Source organism: Quercus suber, unplaced genomic scaffold, assembly GCF_002906115.3.
Source record: "Quercus suber isolate HL8 unplaced genomic scaffold, Cork oak 2.0 scaffold_132, whole genome shotgun sequence".
NCBI classification, from domain to species: Eukaryota; Viridiplantae; Streptophyta; class Magnoliopsida; order Fagales; family Fagaceae; genus Quercus; species Quercus suber.
In genome coordinates, this window is record NW_027069595.1 from 705,147 (window position 1) to 726,551 (window position 21,405).

Below are 21,405 nucleotides of genomic sequence, written 5' to 3' on the forward strand. Positions count from 1 at the left end.
TCAATTATCTGGCAATGCTACTTGGTTCATTGATACCAAACTTCATGGTAACCGCAATTTTGTGCATGACCTTTTGCAAGTAATTTGTTGATTGATGTACTAATCAATGATGATAGGAAAATTTGTTGTGTTTAGTAAGATTGGTTGTAATTGATCAAGTTATCAGGCAAGCAATCAGTCTCAAAATACACACCAAATTTTACATGGAAAACTCTCTAATGTAGAGGGAAAAACCACGGGACAAACCCAATCAATCCACTATAAGGAAAATAGAGATTACAACACTTAAGTTTATGCTTACAACTAACATATTGGGAAAATACAAGAATATTAATTCTCTTAGAAAAAAATATAATCTCACCACAAAACTTGAGAACTTGGTCAAGTACCTACCTCGCCTTTCATGGTTCACCATGTGATGTGATACACAAGCTCTAATGCCACTATGAAATGGTGAAGGAGTTTCTTTCGGAGGTATTTCTCAAAAGTGCATCCATGAGTTGAAATTTGCTCAAGTACAAAATATGCTTCACCACATACTAGAATTTGAGTTCTAGTTAAACTCTAACCAAAAGAAAAATTTAACATGAGGGTTTGACATACACAAAAAAGAGTATGGAAAAGCATGTTACGATAGAAGATTAATAAGAAAATGATGATTTAGCTTACATTAAAAGAGCACAAATAAATAGAAATAAATTGGCCAATTATCTTGTCAGATAGCATCACTTGATAATGATTTTTTGAGAAATTTATAACTAAATTTCTATTCACTAAGCATGAGAGTTATCATAACATGTATAAAATGTGCAAGATTGACCAAAGCGATAAGGGAAGATAGTTGAGTTGAATTGGAAGAAAGAATCCGTATTCTGAAGGGTTGAATATGCAGCATTAGATGCATGTTGACATCTGTCTTAAGAATTGACCATTCTGTTGCTCAAGGTCCCACAAGAGTACCTTGAAGCCAATGTTGACAAGAAGGCTATCAATCCCTAGAAGAGATTATACAGACCAAGATCTTAGGGAACAAGCATTTGCTTATTCTTCAATCGTAAAGGATTTTGAAGATAGATGATATTTATGAAAGTTTGTGTAGAAAGAATTTGTTCAGAAAGGTTTAAAACATTGGTGAATGTCAAATTTTCAACTCCCTATGTAAATTCCCAATTACAATAACTACTAAGATGCTAAAGGTGAGATGCAATCAAGTACTAAAGTCTCCAACTCTGCCTAACTGTGAAGCAGAAGTTGAAGTATGAACCCTCTCAAAAACAGAGGATAATCTTTGAGCAAAATTGGTATGATGGAAAATGTCCTAGGGCTGCTATGCATGTTGGAAATGGAAAAAAGCTTATAAAAATGCATTCCATATCCAAATGTCCTAGTGATGCTAGGTATGTCTGAAATGGAAAATCCAAGTATTTTAGTACAATTACCAACAAGTTGTGCAGATTACCCACTAATGAACATTGAAAAGCCTAATTTCCACAAGAATAAGAAGAACAATAGCAAAATATACCCTAAAAGGGGGAAGGGGGGGATTTCTTGGCTTTTCTTGAAATCGATTACTTGTACCAACTGAGTAAACTCACACCAGCAATGATTGTGAAGATGCCAACACCTTTCAACCAGCAACATTAATGTTGGAACTAGAAAACAGCAACCTGAATATGCACTGCCCAGGATCAGAAAATAATGTTAAACAAATGGTACCACATCGGCAGCTTCCAAACAAGCATTTCACCAGCAAGAAATAAACTAACAACTTAAAAATGATCATGCCACTATGTTGATTATCAATTCTATGCAAATTATAATGAATCTTTTGAATTGTTTTGGAATAAAAAATTTAAGCACAAATACTATTCCAATTGTTATTTTTACCCTTGTTCTGGACATGACCAGTGCCCTAATCTTTCTTCTTAGAAAAGCTACAGAAAAGAACCTTCAATACAAGGGAGCACGAGGGAGAAAGGAAAAATGCAAACCTTCCACATAAGCCTAATGATGAGGACAAAATAAAGTACATGAGGCCAAAATGGACAATATTGGCTGTAGCAGACCACCATTCACCATGCTTAGAACTTTAAGCACTAGCTGGCTACTAGCTTAACAAGCTTCATCTTTGATCTAACCCATGAATGACAACCATACCCACAAATTAATGTAGAGAAAGATATAAGAAACTAAGACTTGCATGCTAGATAGAGCAATAATTGGAGGACAAAACTGAGAATTGGTCATTGGCAATAGTACTATGTAAAAGGGAAAAACTTACTTCCTTTGGCAGTTCAAAATCCATGCTTGCATACCCAAGTGCTTGCTAAACATATTTTCTCCGTCCTCCGAGGTCTCTTGTAAAGTGACTAACTTTTCCTAGTGGTAGGGATTTAGGGCTTATTCAGGGTAACAAACATCATTAGAAGCAGGAACTTTGCAAAGAAAGCATACTTTTTTAAATGATTAGAATTATAATACTTTTAATCACAATGAACAACAATGTTAACGGTCAAATAAATATGTAGCAGTCTAACCTCTATTGAAAGGAGCCATAACACGTTAAGAGGAATTTCAAAGTATAAGCATTGAACAAGGGATGAGCATCAGGAGCAACACATGAGAAATTAAAAAGTAATCAGAATGACTCTTTATTTTTGGTTTTTTTTTAAGATATTATTTTTAAAAATTAGGTTCACCTAGTAGGATAGACTATATCCTGTAGCAGAGTGTCAATTATACAGTAAACTTTACTACTGCGCATTGCAACACATTTAATTCCTAAGCAATATTCGGAGCATAAAAATAACCCAGAAAAATATCATTTTAATTCCTATAAAAAACAGAGCTACCAAACACTTTATTTAAATGAGAAGTAGCAATAACTATGGAATTTGAAATCAAACAAACAAAATAGAAGTTAAGGGAAAAATATATTTATCCAAAAATTAAAAAAAAAGTTAAGGGAAAAATATACCTTATATGATATTTTGAGTGGCTTTATCTTCCTCACTTAGTGAACGTGTAGAGCTCATGCTCATTTTGTTCCGCAGCTAAATCCTCGAACTTCCCGATGGGGTTTTCTCTTTGGGATTGATCTTCCTCATCTGACGTAAATAATTTGTCCGTACGGTATATGCTAAATCTAAACGGCTTTGTCTCTGATCTGAATCATGAGTGACAAATAGATTAAGATTGTTTTGAGATTTAATCAGAGATTACACTTGGAGATGAGCTAGATATGACATTGTCAATGGTTTTTGAAGGTCCAGCCACAAAAGCTTTTGTGTATACTGCAAATTTCCTACAGAGAAGAGTACTCTTTTTAACACAAGTTTCAAATGTATAAATTATAATTTTATAGCAACTTCTTGATATCTCATAGTCCAGTCCTTTCAAAATTAGGGAACTAAAGAAACTCCAATTTTAACTCCATAACACAAAAAGCCAATAAAAATGGTAAATCAAATTGCAATGTCTCGTAAACCACAAAAGCCGCTCTTGATCTGTGTACTCCCATTAAGCGTAACTAATGAGATTAAAATGAAAATTATCAATTATCAAACAGATATATTGGAGCAGTTTCCAAGGTAGAGGCAGCCATGTAAAGTTAAATCTTAAAGTTAATAATGGCAGGGGAGATCTTTTTAGTAGATTACTGGATCGTGAATGCTATAGACAGTATCAAAGGTTCCATTAACATCTCCTGCTCTCCCAATTATGCTGCCATAAAATAAAATTTCAGTCATTAATATAAAAATTCCCTTTTAAGCAAGCTGTGCTTACCATATGGACCAGAGTTTTGAGTTAAACCTGCAATAATAAACAAATTAAAGGAATGAGAATATAAGTAGATAACATAAAACAATTGATGTAACTAGTAAGTAAATTTTCAGTTTATGCAATATCTTCATTTTAATTGTTAGCCATAGGCCCAAATAAATCAGACTTCTATTCTTAATACTTTTGTCTTTATTGTTAATTATAATTAGTCTGTGTCTAATACTTAAATATTGAAATTGCTTGCATATTTTGAATTTTAAATTCTAAAGATTGGTGGAAAAGTAAAGGAAATCATCGATACAATGTGGTGGTATGTGTGTGTATATATAAAATAATAATAAATCTAGAGATGAGCCTCCTATACTCTATGGTATAAGAAACAAGTGAATTACCAACAATAACAACAAAACCTTAGTCCTAAAATTTGGGATTGGTTATGGATCCTCAAAAGTTTAGAAAGGGTCAGCCACATGAATTCTTTTCCTCCGTTCTATCCTATCTAAAGTCATGCTCTTTTACTTCCCTAATTGACAAGTCTTTTTTTTTTTTACTACTACTAATGGTTCATTACTAGCTACCCTCTGGACCTGAATAAAGTGACTAATTTTATGGTGTATTAACTTCATCAATTTCAGTCTTTTAGGAACAATAGATGGCATCCTGCCCAATATAACACACACACACAAACAATAACAAAGTCAATCTTGATAAAGGTAGACTTTAGCTTGTTGGGACTATTTTTTTAATCTAGCAGGGAATAGAAATTTAAAAATACTGTCACTTGAATGGGCAAACATGGTCTTCATGAAGAAAGGTGTCCAATCAATTATAGGATGCCTTAAACCTAGCAAAAATTTTCTCCTCCTTTATTTTTTATTTTATTATTATTATTATTATTATTTTTAAAAAGGAATTTTAATGTCACATTTTAAACTACAAATGTGCAACATTCTATCATTTCTTCATCAGCTTACCAATTGTTTGAAGTCTAACCGAGTCTATGTGCATCCATTGGTCAGTCGTGGTTGGACTCCAGATAAAGGGCAGGTGGTCATGGCCATAGCCACCCCCTGTAGTATGGAAGTGATGGATCAAGGGGACAGGAGAAATTTTTTGTCACATTCTTTTTAATTCATTATGAAGAAAAGATACTAAGATAGAAAGATAGAAGCTAACTACTCTGCCAAGATGCATTATAGTATTTAACTGTTACCTGAAAAAAATTTGATACCCCATCTAATATTCTTCTATCAACATATTTCTACCAAACATTAATAAAAGATTCCCTGAATACTCTTAAATCAACTTCCAGCTGCTACAATTTTCTTTATAAAGATCCAGCAAAATATGTTGATTATCCATCAAGACAATAACCCCCTGCACACCCTTTGAACTAGCTTCCATTTGAGCCTCTCCTCCTTTGGTTGTTGTTGCTCAACTATAACATCCAAGCAGCATACTTCTCCCAAGCTGCCCTTGCACTTGAAAAAAGAGCGATCAACAAAAGTGCTTCCAATCGTACACAATGGCCAAAATTAAGATCATCCCTTCTCCTGATACTTGAAGCAGTCCCCAAATCATCCTCAACATCAAGAGCATCTTTACAACTAACCATCCACCCCCTGCCATCCTCATAAAAAACATTTTTCAGCTCATGCCCTCCACTCCTGGTGATAACATTCCTTTCTCTCCCACTCTCTACACACCTTTGTACTCGATCACCTATATCTGTAACATTAACCCATGAAAATTGGCCAACTATATTTCATACCCTAAAACATAAGGCTAGAAATTACGAAAGTTGACAATTGGTCAACTACCTTGCTCACCTTTCATCTGCCACCATATAATATGGATTACTCAGGAAACGGCCATGATACCCTTCCATGCTGCCATATGAACTGATAAAAAAGTTTCTTCTGTAGCGCTCTCTAAAATGTGCATCCATGGGTCACAATTTGCTCCACCACTGAATCAAGCCAAGAATGAACTTTGCCCACACAGACAAATCATCTTTCAGCATCATCATCCAAAAATCTTTACTTGAAGCTAAAATCATGAACCTAGAAACACAGAAATCATAGGTCCTCTTTGTCAACGTGCTCTTCTTCATCATCCTCTTCTTTGTCATTTTCTCCTGTCTTTGTTTAGCAACCACCTCCCAAGACTCTACATGCCCAAACTGAAGGAAATTAGCAAGAGCAATTGGAGTTGTTTTCTCTATATGCAAATGAGTAAGATTTGTCACCGTGATCATTTTTTATTAGTTGAAAAAATTGTAGATACATCATAGGATAACCGAATATAAGAAACCACATGCTTTGCTTGTTATGTGAATACGGCAAAATACAAATCGCCTAAATAGTAGTATAGATTACTCAGAATCTAATTAAACTTGTTATTAGATTTTAAATCTGTGGGACTGTTTGGCAGTCGATTAGAATATTAATTGATAAATTTAGCAAAATAAAAGAAGATGCCCAAGGACTAGATTTGACCAGCAACACTAAATCATGTCAAGAATGACCTTTGCCGACACAGACAAAAATCATCTTTCACCATCATTATCCAAAAATCTCTACTTGAAGCTATAATTCATGAACCCAAAAACACAGAGATCATAGGAACTATTTCTTTATTGTCTTTCTACATGCCCAAAAGAAAACCAAAGAGTTATTTGAGATTAGTCTTATATACGTAGCCTTAAATCAAGAAAATAAGCAAGACCCAAATATATAAAAATTAAACAGGAAATGAATGAGAAAGATGTAGACGTTGGAGTTGTTTTCTTTATATATATGGAAATGACTGACATTTTTAAGGATGTTAATATGGATATATATTGAACCTATGAAGCAGTAAAACGAATCTAAGGAAGTAAGGAACCAGATGCTATGCATGCTAGTTATGTGTATAAGTACAACAATATATAATATAAATTGCCTAATTCAAATTACTGAGAACTAGATAAATTCATCAAGTAGCATTTTTTTTTTCTCTGGGAAATTTTGGCAGGCAATTAACATGTTTAGTTGATTTTAAAAAAAAATTTATATTCATATTTTGCAAAATAAAAGAAGAAGCGACAGAAATGCAAATCACCTTTCACCATAATCATCCAAAAATCCGAACCTGTAGCTAAAATTGATGAGCCCAAAAACAAAGAGATCATAGGTGCTCTGCTTCATCATCCTGATTTTTGTCATGGAGTTCTTTGTCATCCTCTTCTTTGTCAGCCTCATCTTCATCAGACTCTTTTTTTTTATCCCCAGCTTCATCAAACTCTTCTTCATAAAACTGAATTTACATGCCCAAAAGAAAACCATATGAGTTATTTGAGATTAGTCATATATACATAGCTGATTATACAAACCAATACTTACTGGAATAAGCATTTGCATAAGCTCAGGTCATTAAGGATTTTGAAGATAGATTTAATATTTATGGAAGTTTGTGTAGAAAGAACTAGTTCAAAAGGTTTAAAATGTTAGAACAAGTCAAACTCACAACTGCCTATTCCCAATGCAAATCTACTCAGATTCTAAAGGTGCAATGCAATGCAATGCAATGAAGTGCTAGTCTCCAACTCTTCCTAAGTGTGCAGCACAAGGTGAAGTGACAACTCCTCTCAAAAACAGAGGATCTTCTTCAATCAAATTTTTTTTGGGGGGGTTGGTGCGGGAGGAGGCTGAATAAATAGACAAGATGGTCCAAAAAACTACCAAAAGAAATGGTGTGTCCAAGTACATAGGCTGAATACATAACCATGTCTATGCAAAAAAGTACCAAAGAAATGGTACTCAAATTTTGCAGCCTACCCTGTACACAAACTCATAAATACATGGATTTGGGGTGACACTCATCTCTATAGGAACAGGCAATACAGCTAAGGCGCTTGACCATTCGACATGTTCCATCTAAAAATAACAAAGTAAGCCAATACAATTAACATGAAATGCATACACACCAAGCAATATGAATACAGCAATATACAAATCGCCTAATTCAAATTACTGAGAATCTAATTAAAGTTATTATTAATTTTTTTAACTATGGGACTGTTTGGGATTCAATTAGAATATTTAATTTAATTAATATATTTAGAAAAATAAAAGAAGATGCACAAGGACTAGATTCTTGTAACAGTGATTCAAGTCAAGAATGAACTTTGCTAACACACAAACACACACAGAGAGACAAAAATAATCTTTCACCATCATCATGAACCCAGAAACATAGAGATCACAGGAACCATTTTAGTTCATCGGCTTTCTACATGTACCAAAAGCAAAACATATGGGTTATTTGAGATTAGTCTTATATCCATAGCCTTAAATCAAGAAAATGAGCAAGACCCATATAAATGAATAAGAAAGAGGTAGGTAGACATTGGAGCTGTTTTCTGTCTAAAATGAATGAGATTTTTAAGGATATTCATTTGGATATCTATCAAGCAAGTTTAGATAAATCATAATATAATATAAATCCCCTGATTCAAATCACTGAGAACCACATAAATTCATCAACCAAGGTTTTTTTTTTTTTTTTTTTGTGGGAAATTTTGGCAGACAATTAAAAAGTTCATTGATTTTTTGCCAAAAAAAGAAGAAGAAGCCCAATGAGAAGAAGTTACCTCTGTCTCTGCGTCAGAAGAAGTTACCTCTCGACCGTCTCTTTGCACAAACTCTCTATCAATTTCGATGTTAGGTATGTGGGAAATCTTGGGCCACTCCTCTCCTATCCCTCTTTTGCAGCGTTCCTCCAGAATTGGACTCAGCCATAACTCCAAGTTCTGTAATGATGGAGTTGTACGAAGGAAGTTTGGCAGTGACTTTAACTTTTTTCAATTCCAGATTCTCAAATGTTGAAGACGTGGCATTATAGTGAATCTGATGCAGTCTTCTTCTTCTCCTCCAATCCCATTCCATTCTTCCAACTCCTCCAAATTCAAAAAGATGAGAGATCTCAAATTTGGGAAAAGTGTTATTATTGTATCGTCTTTCTCCTTTTCGAATTCTTCTATACCCATAAATTCAACTCCCACATTTTTCAATCTATTCATATCCCCTATAGTCAATGATTCGACGTACCGAAGTTTCCCTAGAGGAGGCAAATGCTCTAAAGATAACTCCCAAATTTCAAGTATTTTCAAATATGTCAAGGACATCATCCAATTGGGAAACATGGTTGGTCCCCTGTAACTTCCAATGCTTAAATCTTCCAAGTTAGGAAGTGGTTCTAAGGCATGCAGAACTAATGCATCTTTTTCCCTTATTATTTCCTCACCATCCCATTTGTCAAACCATAGGCTCAAAGTACGAAGGTTTATCTTCTTTTTCAGTTGTGCATTCGTGGCCTCACATGCATCTACCTCGCTCCCCAACCCAGTTATTTGAAAAGTCCCTTGAAGGTGGTTCAAATTTCTTAATTCTCCCAATTTACATCTTTCACTGTCATCCTTACCATTTATGTTGAAAAACTTTAATTTTCTAAGAGAAGTCAATCTCCCAAACCCTCTAGGAAACTTTACATTTAACCAACTGGAGTGGAAATCCAAATTAAGAAGTCTTAAATTAATTAGCTTACTCATCCCCTGTGGAAATTTTTGGATCTCCTTATGATGAATTTTAATATTCAAAATTTGTAAATTGCATAGATTACAAATGGTTTCAGGCAATGGATCTCCACAATAATCGACTAAATTGAGATACCTCAAATGTATGAAATTTTCTACTACAATTGAAACTTTCCTTAACGTACCACGATATTCACAATTCAAAGTTAATATCCGTAAACATCTAAAATGCTGGAATAAAGTAGATAAGTTATAATCACCTTGATATACAAAAATGAAGGTGCGTAAATTTTTTGCACTATAAATGGACTCAGGAAATTTGGCATTTTTTAGAAGTTCTAACTGCAAATGGCGGGCATTTTTATAATCTACTCCCAAGCCAATGTCACTTTTGATTGTGAAGCATTCATTTTCTGACATTAATTGCGCAAAGTCATGCACTATGTCATGCATTTTGCACGTTATTATCTTGTCATCACCTTTTACAAAATCTTGGAAGAAAGATCGTATGGCTAAATTTACAAAGTATGCTGTTGTAGTAATTTCCATCTCCATATTTGCCTCGGTTTGATATATCCTAGTGCCATCCACATAAATGCCAACTCATCACTAGAAAAGACATAATCTTTTGGAAAGATACCACAATATGAGAAAACATTGTTTCAATGGTGAGGGCAAATCGTAATAACTTAGTAACAACGGTGCAAAAAGACCTCTTTCAACATCTTTGAATTCCCACATACTACTACACAACACCATTTCCCATTCTTCTTTACTTTTCTTGAAGGCATTAAACTTCCTAGAGTCTTTGCAGCAAGTGGCAAGCCCTTACACTTCTTCGCTATTTTCTTGCCAATGTCTTCTAGTTGCTTACACACCTCAAAATTCTTATCACAAAATGCTATTTTACTAAACACCGACCAACAATCTTCCTCAGACAATATCTCCAAATTAATCATGCTCACATTTTCCATCATCTTCGTAAATCTTCTTTTACGTGTGGTGACCATAATTCTACTACGTGGGGCACTATTTTGGAGTGCAAGTCTAAATGGCTCCCATGATGCGAAGTCTTCAGTCCACACATCATCAAAGACAAGAAAAATCTTTCTCCCCTTAATCAATTCACATATTTTTTCTAATAGATTTTACAATTCAGTAATGTTGGAGTCACTACCTCTAAAAGCTTGAACAATTGCTTCGGCAACCCTACACAGATTGAAAGGATCAGAAACACAAACCCACACTTTTTTTTTTCAAAATGAGCCTCTACCTCATGATGATTATAGGCTAGTTGGGCAAGAGTAGTTTTTCCAATACCACCCATGCCCACTAAAGAGATGACATGGGGGTTTATTTCTTCTTCACTACCCTTGCCTAATAAGATTCTCACTAGATCATCCCTAACTTTATCACGACCAAGAATTTTAGACACATCAACAAAGGAAGTAGTTCTTGGTCTCTCAACTACTTCTTCATTGTCCCTAGTCAATACAAACTTGTACATCTCTCCCTCTCTGTCAATCTCATCTAATTTTTTGTTAAGTTCTTTTATCTTATGAGCAATATCACGATGCTGAAAAAGATTAGGAATTGAGATGGGAGGCCATACCTTCCTCTTCTTAGCAGCACTAGTTTCAGCTTTTTCTTCATCATCTTTTTGTTGTTTCTCAATCTCGGCTTTGATCATGGCAGTGTTCCACTCATCCAACACATCGTCCATCTGGTAGGATACGTCTTTGAGCTTATCTAACCAAAGCTTCACAGCTTCCTCCTTCACTTGCCGTTTCTCTGCATCATTGAGCATTGCCTGGATGGTGTGGAATTTGCTTTCAAGCTTCTGGACTTCTCCCTTGACATTAGCAATCGACGTGAACTCTGAAGTAATGAAAGAACTAAGCTGATCCTTGATAGTGGAAACAAGAGCCCAAGCCATTGTTTAGAAGTTGGAAATGGAAATTTGTTTGTTTAACACGAGTACTGAAAGAGCAAATGGCAACTGGTTGATGAAAGAAGAGACCAAAGAGGAGATTAAAGTTTGAGTCCCCACGTTAAAGATCTTTCATATTTAAACGAAAGTTAGTCGGAAAATGATGTAGCCAATTGATCTTTTTAGGCTAGCCCTGTTTTCGGTTATATGGCCCACTTGACTCCACTATTCCATACTTGTCTTTTTTTTTTTGGGGGGTGTGGGGGGTGGAAAAAGTCCTGATCTTTTTTATTATATATGTACTATTCTAGACTTCTTTTTTCTTTTTTTATTTTATATCATTTGATAATGTTTGGGTAAAATTTATTCCATTGGTTTTCATTTGGATTATTATTATCGATACTATTTTATTATCTTTATTGACAATTGGTTATTTCAACATTTTAAAATATTTTTCGTAAAAATTTGTTTGATTCTAAACTTATTGCTTACTATTTGCTATTCTCATAAGAGATCTTTACATGTTTTCAAAATAGTGGTAAATTGCTAATTTTTTTGCTAAATAGTAGTAGTGGACCATTTTCGCCTCTCACAACATGAATTCACTATAAGCTCAAATCTTTTATAAGGGCCAATTTACGCAAGAGAAGTTTTGCTTGGAAAGCTCAAATGAGAAATGTTTGACCATAATGACCGGTATGGTTCTTAGAAAGTTCAAAGCCTTCTTTTGAGTTTCATTCCGTAACTTCCCTGATATTGCAACGTAATAAGAATTAATTGTTACTTGAAAGTTTAAAAGGTTTCATGTGCATTTTAATCATTTTTTTAACTTTTATTTGATTATTTATTGTAAGTTAACAAAAATATAGTGCACCTAGAAAAAGTGAGTTTTTTATTTATTTATTAAGCTGATAAAATAAATAAATAACCTAAACATTCTTTTTTTTTTTTTAAGATAATTACAATATGCTGTTAACTTCGTAAGTCAAATTGTTTCCCCCTTAAGACCCCAAATACTTTGTGCATGTGGAGGTACCAACTCACCTAATCTTCCACTTTAAGTGACAAAAGAAAATAGTAGTCAATAAAACCAAAACAGTCTAGGTTTACAATATTTTTTCGAACGATTAATGTCAGTGGTTGTAATTAGTAAATAATAAAAATAATATTAATGATGAGGCTTATAAAAATGATGTTGCTTCAATCACATTTTAAACATATTGCAAGGTATTTCTAACTGCACTAAAAAGTAAAATAACACCAATAAGTTTTTTTTTTTTTTGAGAAAACACCATTGTTGGAAAAAGTAAAGGCACCATAATTGTACTCCAGTACAAAATTTCAAAGGTAGCCCGCCTTCCTTTTTTGTGTCCACTATTTTAAATCTAAGGGCCAACTTTGGTTTAATCCACCATTTGTTCACACCACGATTATCAAAATCAAAATCTTACTTCTTACATAGGATGAGAGGGAGAATCACATGGATCGGACTGTAGGGTTGAATTGAGGATCAAAAATCGCTAGAGGCTATATCTAATTATCAAGATATGTTAAAGAAAAAAATTGGCGAAACTACACTATTGGTCCTTGAAGTTTGCCCTGTGTGCACAATTGGTCTCTCAAGTTTAAAGCAAGCACAATTAGTCCCTTAAGTTTTAAAATTGAGTTGTATTGGTCCTTTTACTAATTGCTGTTAACGGTGTTACTTACGTGGCTAACAAAACAATGACTGGACATTTTTTTTAATGATGTGGCATATTTTTTAATGACATGGCATGTTTTTAATTAGAAAATTTTAGAAAAGCAGTCAGATTCCAAAATATCCAGACATTAATTTCTTTCCTTACAACCTTGGCTCCTTCCCTTTCCTCTCCTTCTTTATCACCCATTAATGCTCTCTTATTGTTAACTTCAACCCCTTCTTAAAAACACTTCCTATATATCCCACGTGTTACCTACACCAATTTTCATTGTAAAAACTAAAACTTTTTCATGGCGGTCTTTCTGTTCTCATTTCTCTTTGTGGTTTTCTCTACCACCCTTTTCTTCTTTCGTCGTTCCTCACGTTGCCGGAGGCTAAGATTGCCACCTGGGAATCTTGGGCTTCCCTTTATTGGTGAGACTCTGTAGCTTATTTCAGCTTACAAGATTGAGAACCCAGAACCCATTATCGATGAGAGGGTCAACCGGTTTGGCCCCATATTGCACACTACTATTTGGAACAATTTGAAGTATAGGATATTTGACGTTACTATTTTGAACATGTAAATTTAGTTAGTAATTTTTTAATTAAAAACATGCCACATCATTAAAAAAAGTGTTAAGTCATTATTCCGTTAGCCACGTAAGTAACACTGTTAACAGCCGTTAGTAAAAGGATCAATACAACTCAGTTTTAAAACTTAAGGGACTAATTGTGCTCACTTCAAACTTGAGGGACCAATTGCGCATACAGGGCAAACTTCAGGGACCAATAATGTAGTTTCGCCAAAAAAATTTAATAAAAATTAATTATAAAAGGAAATAACTACTACGTTACAAATTACTAATATATAAACAAACTCCAAACTCCAACTTTCAAAATTACATGTTCCAGCACCCAAAACAAACTTAACGTCCTAAATTAACAATATAACGCAAAGTACAATGTTTCTAACCATGTACACCATGGTAATAACACAAGCATATAAGAATGAATATTTTCTAAATGGTAATCTGTAGTGACCCAAAAAGGGGGGGTCTTGCATTCCATGAAATCTCACATCGTCTAGGGAAGCACATGGGAATGTGCTTATAAGGAATGATCTCTCTTCAATGTGTAAAGGCCTTTTCCTCAGCGCAACCTAGGGAAAAACAAAACCATGAGGGGTATGGATCCCAAAGCGGACAATATCTACACAGTTGGGGCGGGGTTGTTACATATGGTATCAAGGCCAGCTCGGTAACCCCGTGTGGGCTCAGAGACACTACCCCACAAAGTGGGCCCTAACGAGGACGTTAGGGATTTAAGTGGGGGAGATTGTAATACACCAATTTGATTGATTGTGTGATGTGTGTGGGTGTGTGATGAGTCTCACATCGGGTATTTACTGGGTTAAACTGGGTTTTATTAATAACTGCAAGGAGCCTCAATTGTGACTAGTCTTTTTGAGGTATAGCGCAGATGTGGCTAACGTTTTTCCTTGGGTCATTACATATAGTATCAGAGCTGACCTAATAACCCCATGTAGGCTTAGAGACACTACCCCATAAAATGGGCCTTAATGAGGACGTTAAGGATTTAAATGGAGGAGATTGTGATGCCCCAATTTGATTGATTATGTGATGTGTGTGGATGTGTGATGAGTCCTATATCGGGTATTTACTGGGTAGATCTGGACTTTATTAATAACTACAAGGAGCCTCAATTGTGACTAGACCTTTTAAGGTATAGCGCAGATGTGGCTAACGCTTTTCCTTGGGTCGTTACATATGGTATCAGAGTCGGCCCGGTAACCTCGTGTGGGCTCAAAGACGCTACCTCACAAAGTGGGCCCTAACGAGGACGTTAGGGATTTAAGTGGGGGAGATTGTGATGCCCCAATTTGATTGATTGTGTGATGTGTGTAGGTGTGTGAGGAGTCCCACATCGGGTATTTACTGGGTAGATCTGGGCTTTATTAATAACTATAAGGAGTCTCAATTGTGACTAGTTCTTTTGAGGTATAGCGCAGATGTGGCTAGCGCTTTTCCTTGGGTCGTTACAAATGGTATCAGAGCCATGCCCTAGCCGGAAATATGGGCCCCCACACGCGAGGACGTTTATGCCCATAAGGGGGGTGGATTGTAGTGACCCAAAAAGTGGGGTCTTGCATTCCATGGAATCCCACATTACCTAGGGAAGCACATGCGAAAGTGTTTATAAGGAATGACCTCCCTTCAATATGTAGAGGCCTTTTCCTCAGCACAACCTGGGGAAGAACAAAACCGTGAGGGGTATGGGTCCCAAAGCGGACAATATCTACACAGTTGGGGCGGGGTCGTTACATAATCTCTCACTCATTCTAAATACAAATCAGTCAAATTTGTATTCATTTTGAAGTCTTGGATAAATACTTTATAATAGATTAAGAAGCACTCAAATTTTTTAAAAGTTAGTCCTACGTTGAGATATTTCAGTGAGCAAAGCATCCATTGGAATTCACTATCTAAAAAACTTGACGCCAACTCTGGCCAATGAAGACCACAAAAGTCATAAACTTTATTTATTTTAGACTATTGTTCTTTTTCTTTTTCTTTTTCTTTGTCCTTCATCACGGGACCCAAAGAAAAAGACACATAAACCCAATTTGACACTTACTAATAATGAAAATTCATCAAATTTTGCCCGAAATTGATGGCCACATTTTCAAAATAGGCTTTAGATAGTGTGGGATCATTTTAGGCTTTTTGTGGGCCCAATGTGGTTCTGGTGGGAGATTTTAAACAATTTCTATCGATTGTGGAAAAACGGTCGTTAGGCCTTTCACAAATTTGAGCCTTAAGCATTTATGGCCATTTGGATTAAGGATGGAGAGAGAAAGAGCGGAGAGGAGTAGAGTAAAGTTTGCTGAAAATAAACTAATTTTGGACAAACTTTACTTACTCCCCCTCCCTCTCTCTCAATCCAAACGTATCATTAGAGATTGTTTTAAATAGTTGTGGACTTTAAATTTTGGGTTTTGGCGGACCAAATTTAAGTTTACTTGGTCCAATAATAGGTTGGATTGGACCCAACACATTAGGGAACTTTTTTACAAGGACCTAGGAAAATAGAAATTAATTTTTCCATATGTCCGGGTTATACACTTGCCTTGAACTATAGCAAAACCAATACCAATTAATTAGTGGAAAGACAAAAGCACCATAATTTTAGCTCCACGTTCATCCACTATCTTAAGCTTAAGGGCAAATTATGATTAATAAAGTCGAATTGGTATATCATCAGTTCACACCATGGTTATTAAGATCAAAGTCCTACAGGATTGGTGAGATGGTCATATGAATCAGATTGTATATTGAATCAAGAATCATAGGATTCTACTTCACGTAATTAAAAAAAAAAAAAAGTGTAAAATCACCTATAACATATAATATGGAAAAATGTGGTATCCCTAACCTTACTCAAAAGCAAAATCAACACCAATTAGTGGAAAATGTGAAAGCACCATAATTGTAGCCCAGAAAAAGAAAAAGGTTTCAAATGTATCTCCACATTATTTCCTGCAATCCACTACCTCAAGTTTAAGGGATTGAGATTAGGTGTTGTACCATGCAATTGCAAATTAAAGATTGAGATTAAAAATTTCAAAAGTCACTTTTTGTCTTGGCTCTTGGAAAAAAAAAAAAAATTAACCTTTAATTTTTCACAATTTTACACTTATTTTTATAACTTCTCTCTCACAACTTAAGGTGAATCAGGGTGTTGTCTATTCTAGTCAATGAAGTATATGTGGTATATTCCTGATTGGCTGTGTTACTTAAGGGACAACTTGTGGTGGGTATTTACTGCCAATTGGGAGCATATTAATTGGAAGATCCTTACCACTAACCTTTAGTAGCTAAACAAAATTACAAAAGCAAAACCCACATAATTTTCCAATGAGTCAAAAAAGTATATTGAAAAGGCAAGAGCACCATATAGAATATAATGGTGGTTCGGCTGAGTTGAATCTCTTCTTTTTGCGTAGATCAACTTTAGATTTTATCTTTGACTGGATCTACATTTCGATGGAAAATTTATCTTGGTATTAGTGTTAGCATAAACAATGTCTTACAACCCCATCTGTTTGATAAAATAATGAAATGTGCTCATTGTTGACAAATACAAGAAATTGTGATTGAGAGGAATTTCACTTGGAGAGTGAAATTACAATTCACAATGCAAGAAACAGGTACTGGAGTTAGAAAATGATTCACGAGGAGAAACTAAAATAGCAGTAATTGTGAAAAGGAAAATGTTAATGAATGCATTAAAGACATTTTTTAGTGAACCATTTTTAAAAAGTTTTTATGAGAAAAGAATATAAAGTAATTATTATTTTGATAGTTTTTTCAATTTTCCTTAAAAGTTGTATAAAAACTTTCTTAAAATTGTTTATTAACAATTACCCTAAGGATTTTCTCTCAAAAAAAAAAAACAATTATCCTTAGAACACCCATTAACATGACTCATTGTTAAAAAAAAAGTATGAACTAAAATTCAATACATATAATTGTTAACTTTTCAATCAATTTCAACATTGCCTTTTATTTTATTTTTCAATCCACTTGCATATACATTAATTTACATTGAGATTCTATCAATAACTAGGCCATTAGTTGATATTATTCCACTCTATAATGTCGACATTTACACTTTTGAATTATCTGAAACTTTATCATGCTTTGTTTCACCCATTATGCCTTTAGTTTTCTAGTCCAATAAGGATCATCATTAAAATGAAAATGGAAACCCCACTTAAATTAGTGCATAACAACTCACGCATAAAAAAAAAAAGCTTTGGTTTTTGTTTTTTATTCTTTCTTTGCAACATGATCTCTTCTATTAACCTACCGACAAGAAAAAAGAGTTTCCCCCACTTATTAGAAAGTCATGAAATTTTTTATTTATTTATTCTGTATTAAATTTCGTTTTCTTTTTCTTTGTCCTCCATAATGAGACCCAAAAGAAAAAGACATTTGAACCTAGTTTGATGCTTACTATTACTAATGGTCCATTTTGGAACCAAGATTTCAAGCTAAGGGCCGGAGTATAAGGAAAAAAAAAATACAAAAACTCTAAATAAGCATTCATATAGTATTAACAAACTATCATCTAAAACAAATACATAAAATCATTATTTCTTAGTACATTAAGATTTAATCATCTACCAACAAAGACAAAAGATATAAAACATTATTGTTTTTTAATACATTACAATGCAGTCACCTATGAAAAAGGAACTTGATGTTTTTTAAATCTTTGAAAGCATTTATGATTGAATCAAAACTAAATGTCGAAATTGTTGTCCCTTTCAATGCATAACATCAAAGACTAAAAAAATGAAAATAAAATAAGAATTATGTTTATTATCTTACGAAAGGAGCAATTGTTATTACTGAGTAAAAGTGAATACAAGAATGTGGGTGATATGCATTATGCATCAATTATAAATTTAAACTTCTTAATTTATAGATTTATTCATAAATTTATCTTAGTTCAAAATAATAGTTAAAGCATTATGATTTGCAACATTTTTATTTTATGATGTATTTGTTTATCTCTTTATCTTGGTTTTTGTGATTGTCTTTTAATTATTATTTTTCTTTTGTCTCAAAAATAGTATTAATAGCATATTAAATATTTAACTTATACACATTGTTGCCCCGCTAACACCACTATCAATTTATTATCCTCTGCCAGCACTATCAATCTGATGCCCCCTTTTTTTTCCTTGAATCAAAGTGGTGAATTTGGGCTAAAATAGTGGTTTGTTAGGCTGGGTTGTAATTTATAAAATGGCTGAAGATTGTTGTTTGGGCTGGGTTTTTTTTTTGGGACTGATAATTAGTGTTGTTTTGACTGGATTACGACCTTGTTTGGGTTTAATGTTGTTATTTGAGCTGGGTTAAGATTTTAGTTTTGAAGGGGGGCAAGCTTTTTGAAGCAAGGGGGCCCAACTCTAATTTTCTTGGGTCTAAATTAAATTAGGTTATATTACATATATATATATATTTTTTTTTTTTTTTTCTTTTTTGGGTAATGTCTGGAGGATTAAATTAGGTTATATTACATATATATATATATTTTTTTTTTTTTTTTCTTTTTTGGGTAATGTCTGGAGGGAACCGGGCCCCATGGGCTCATATGTGGGTCCGTCCCCGCTAATGGAAAGCTCTTCAACTCTTGTGGAATGGGAAAACTTGACAAGCTTTTTAAGGGGAGAGATATTTGGGTTCAAGAGCTTTGATCATGTTCAAGACGACTTCTAATGAAATTAAAAATAGGTAATGGGTGCATGCAAATTTACAATACAATACTTTACATGCTCTACAATGCAATTGAATCTCATCAGTACGAACTCCTCAAAAGTCAAAAAGATTATCAAAATTACAAATCAAACAAATGGCACCTGAATTTTAGCTGCACTAGCTAGCCATTTAGGCTTTTTGTTGTTCTACCATAAAGAGCTTTGCCATTCTGCCTATGAAGCTCTCTCAATTAGCTATCTTGCACCGGAACGTATGACATGAAGGGTGCATCCTTGCTAAACAATTTTCACCAGTATAGACTGTGCTTCTCCAATAGGTTTAGAATGCAATAGTTTAACAAAGGAGGCCATTGATTTAGGCTAAAACTTGAGAATTAAAAAGTTTCAGCTACAGGTTTATTACGGCGAATATAATGAAACTTTTTACTTTGGAAATCAAAATGATTCTATCAATTGAGCCTGATCTTGAAGCATTTTTGTGTACGAATTGAGTATAGAGCTTTGTAAACAAGGACAGAGCTTTAGCGAGAAGAGAGAGGGAGCTCTGTCGCTCTGCCGTATAGAGACTTGTCATTCTACCTATGGAGCTTTCTCAATTAGCTATCTTGTACCACCAGAATGTAAGACATGGATATTGAGGTGCATCGTTGCTTAACAACTTTGACCAGTATAAACTACACTTCTCCAATAGGTTTAGACTGCACAAGTTTTACAAACAAGTTGTTGCTTCAGGATGAAGGGGACAAAATACCAAAAATATACACACACACACACACTTATGATCAAAGCGTGGGAAATAAAAAATTTCAACAAAATTTATTATGGCAAATACAAAGGAAATTTTTTTATTTTGACATCAAAATGATTCTATCAATTGAAAATAATCATTAATCAGCAAACAATAAAAAGTCTTAGGCTCAAACCCATCTGAAGATCAATCTGGTTTTTTGATTCCTTGTCCGCAAATTCTAGAAAATTCTCAGAAAGGACTACACTATACAGAATATCATAGAAAATTTTCTGTGTGCTGGATGTAAGACCATTAATGCAATGTAGCATTATGTTGAATTGAAGCCAAAGGAAAAGCAACAATATTTACCAAAATTCCAAATTGTGCAAGATCAAGATAAATTAGCAATTCATTGACTATAGAACAAAAGGTGGGGAAGGGGAAGGAACTAAATGTGCGTGAGAAAGAGGTGGGGAAGGGGAAGGAACAAAATATGAAACGGTGAAACTGAAACAGAACGTGGGAGAGAGGAATGAAAGTTGTAACTGTGAAAATAGAGTTTCAGAAAGGGTTTTAGTTGAAAAGGCTTTGGGTTTGGGCTTTATGGTGAAATTAAATTTATAAGAAGTGGGCTTTAAGTGAAGATAGGGCTGTAAAATATTTTATATTTATTAGTATTTTAAAATTGTCAAAAACTATTTTAAAATCTATATAAAAGATGATAGAAATGACATGGCTGCTGATGTGGCTCAACGTGAGCGCAGCAACATTAAATTCTACGCTTCAGCTTTTAGTATTATATAGATTGGAAAAGTAAAAGTTGTTGATCTCCAAAGACCTGTCAGCTTTATTATGCATACTAAAGACATCACGCAAGATGAAGCTATCAGTCTCTAAGTTGAAGGCAGTAAGCTGAAGATAGTAAGCTGAAGGTAGTAAGCTAAAGGGTAAGCTGAAGACAGTAAGCTGAAGGTAGTAAGTTGAAGAGTAAACTGAAGAGAGTAAGCTGAAGACGGTAAGCTGAAGATAGTAAGCATAAGAGGAAGCTGATAAGAACAAGCTGAAGAGGGTAAGCAAACCTCCGTCAGGATCCATTAGTAAGTGACAATGTTAGGGAGTCCACGAAACTCACCGCATAGCCGACGAGTTGACCTTAGGCAATGAAGATGGGTAGCCTAATAAAGCTGAAGGGTGCAGGTGAAGTTGACGACCCTAACGAGGTCGTAGGCAAAGCTGACGACCCTGATGAGGCAATAGGAAAAGCTGACGACCCTGACGAGGCAGTAGGCGAAGCTGACGACCCTAACGAGGTCGTAGGCAAAGCTGACGACCCTGATGAGGTTGTAGGCAAAGCTGACGACCCTGACGAGGCAATAGGCGAAGCTGACGACCCTGA

At 34.6% G+C, this 21,405-nt stretch overlaps 1 protein-coding gene and 1 pseudogene across 1 annotated transcript; both read right to left on the reverse strand.

Annotated features, from left to right (window-relative positions):
• Positions 1-238: 238 nt before the first annotated feature.
• Positions 239-11,454, reverse strand: LOC111985723 (disease resistance protein RGA2-like; annotated as a pseudogene).
• Positions 10,048-11,294, reverse strand: LOC112004427 (putative disease resistance protein RGA3). Its single transcript, XM_024036678.2, has 2 exons — positions 10,632-11,294; positions 10,048-10,473 (listed from the first exon to the last, which is right to left on the reverse strand). The coding sequence occupies exons 1-2, from the start codon at positions 11,292-11,294 to the stop codon at positions 10,048-10,050; spliced, it is 1,089 nt and encodes a 362-aa protein (XP_023892446.2).
• Positions 11,455-21,405: the final 9,951 nt, after the last annotated feature.

Excerpts from the sequence above, each read along its gene's own strand:
- LOC112004427 (XM_024036678.2), bottom strand. The coding sequence starts at position 11,294 with ATGGCTTGGGCTCTTGTTTCCACTATCAAGGATCAGCTTAGTTCTTTC. Across the intron at positions 10,474-10,631 it reads TAGCCTATAATCATCATGAG|GGGAGAAAGATTTTTCTTGT; the intron begins GTAGAGGCTCAT and ends GAATTGATTAAG.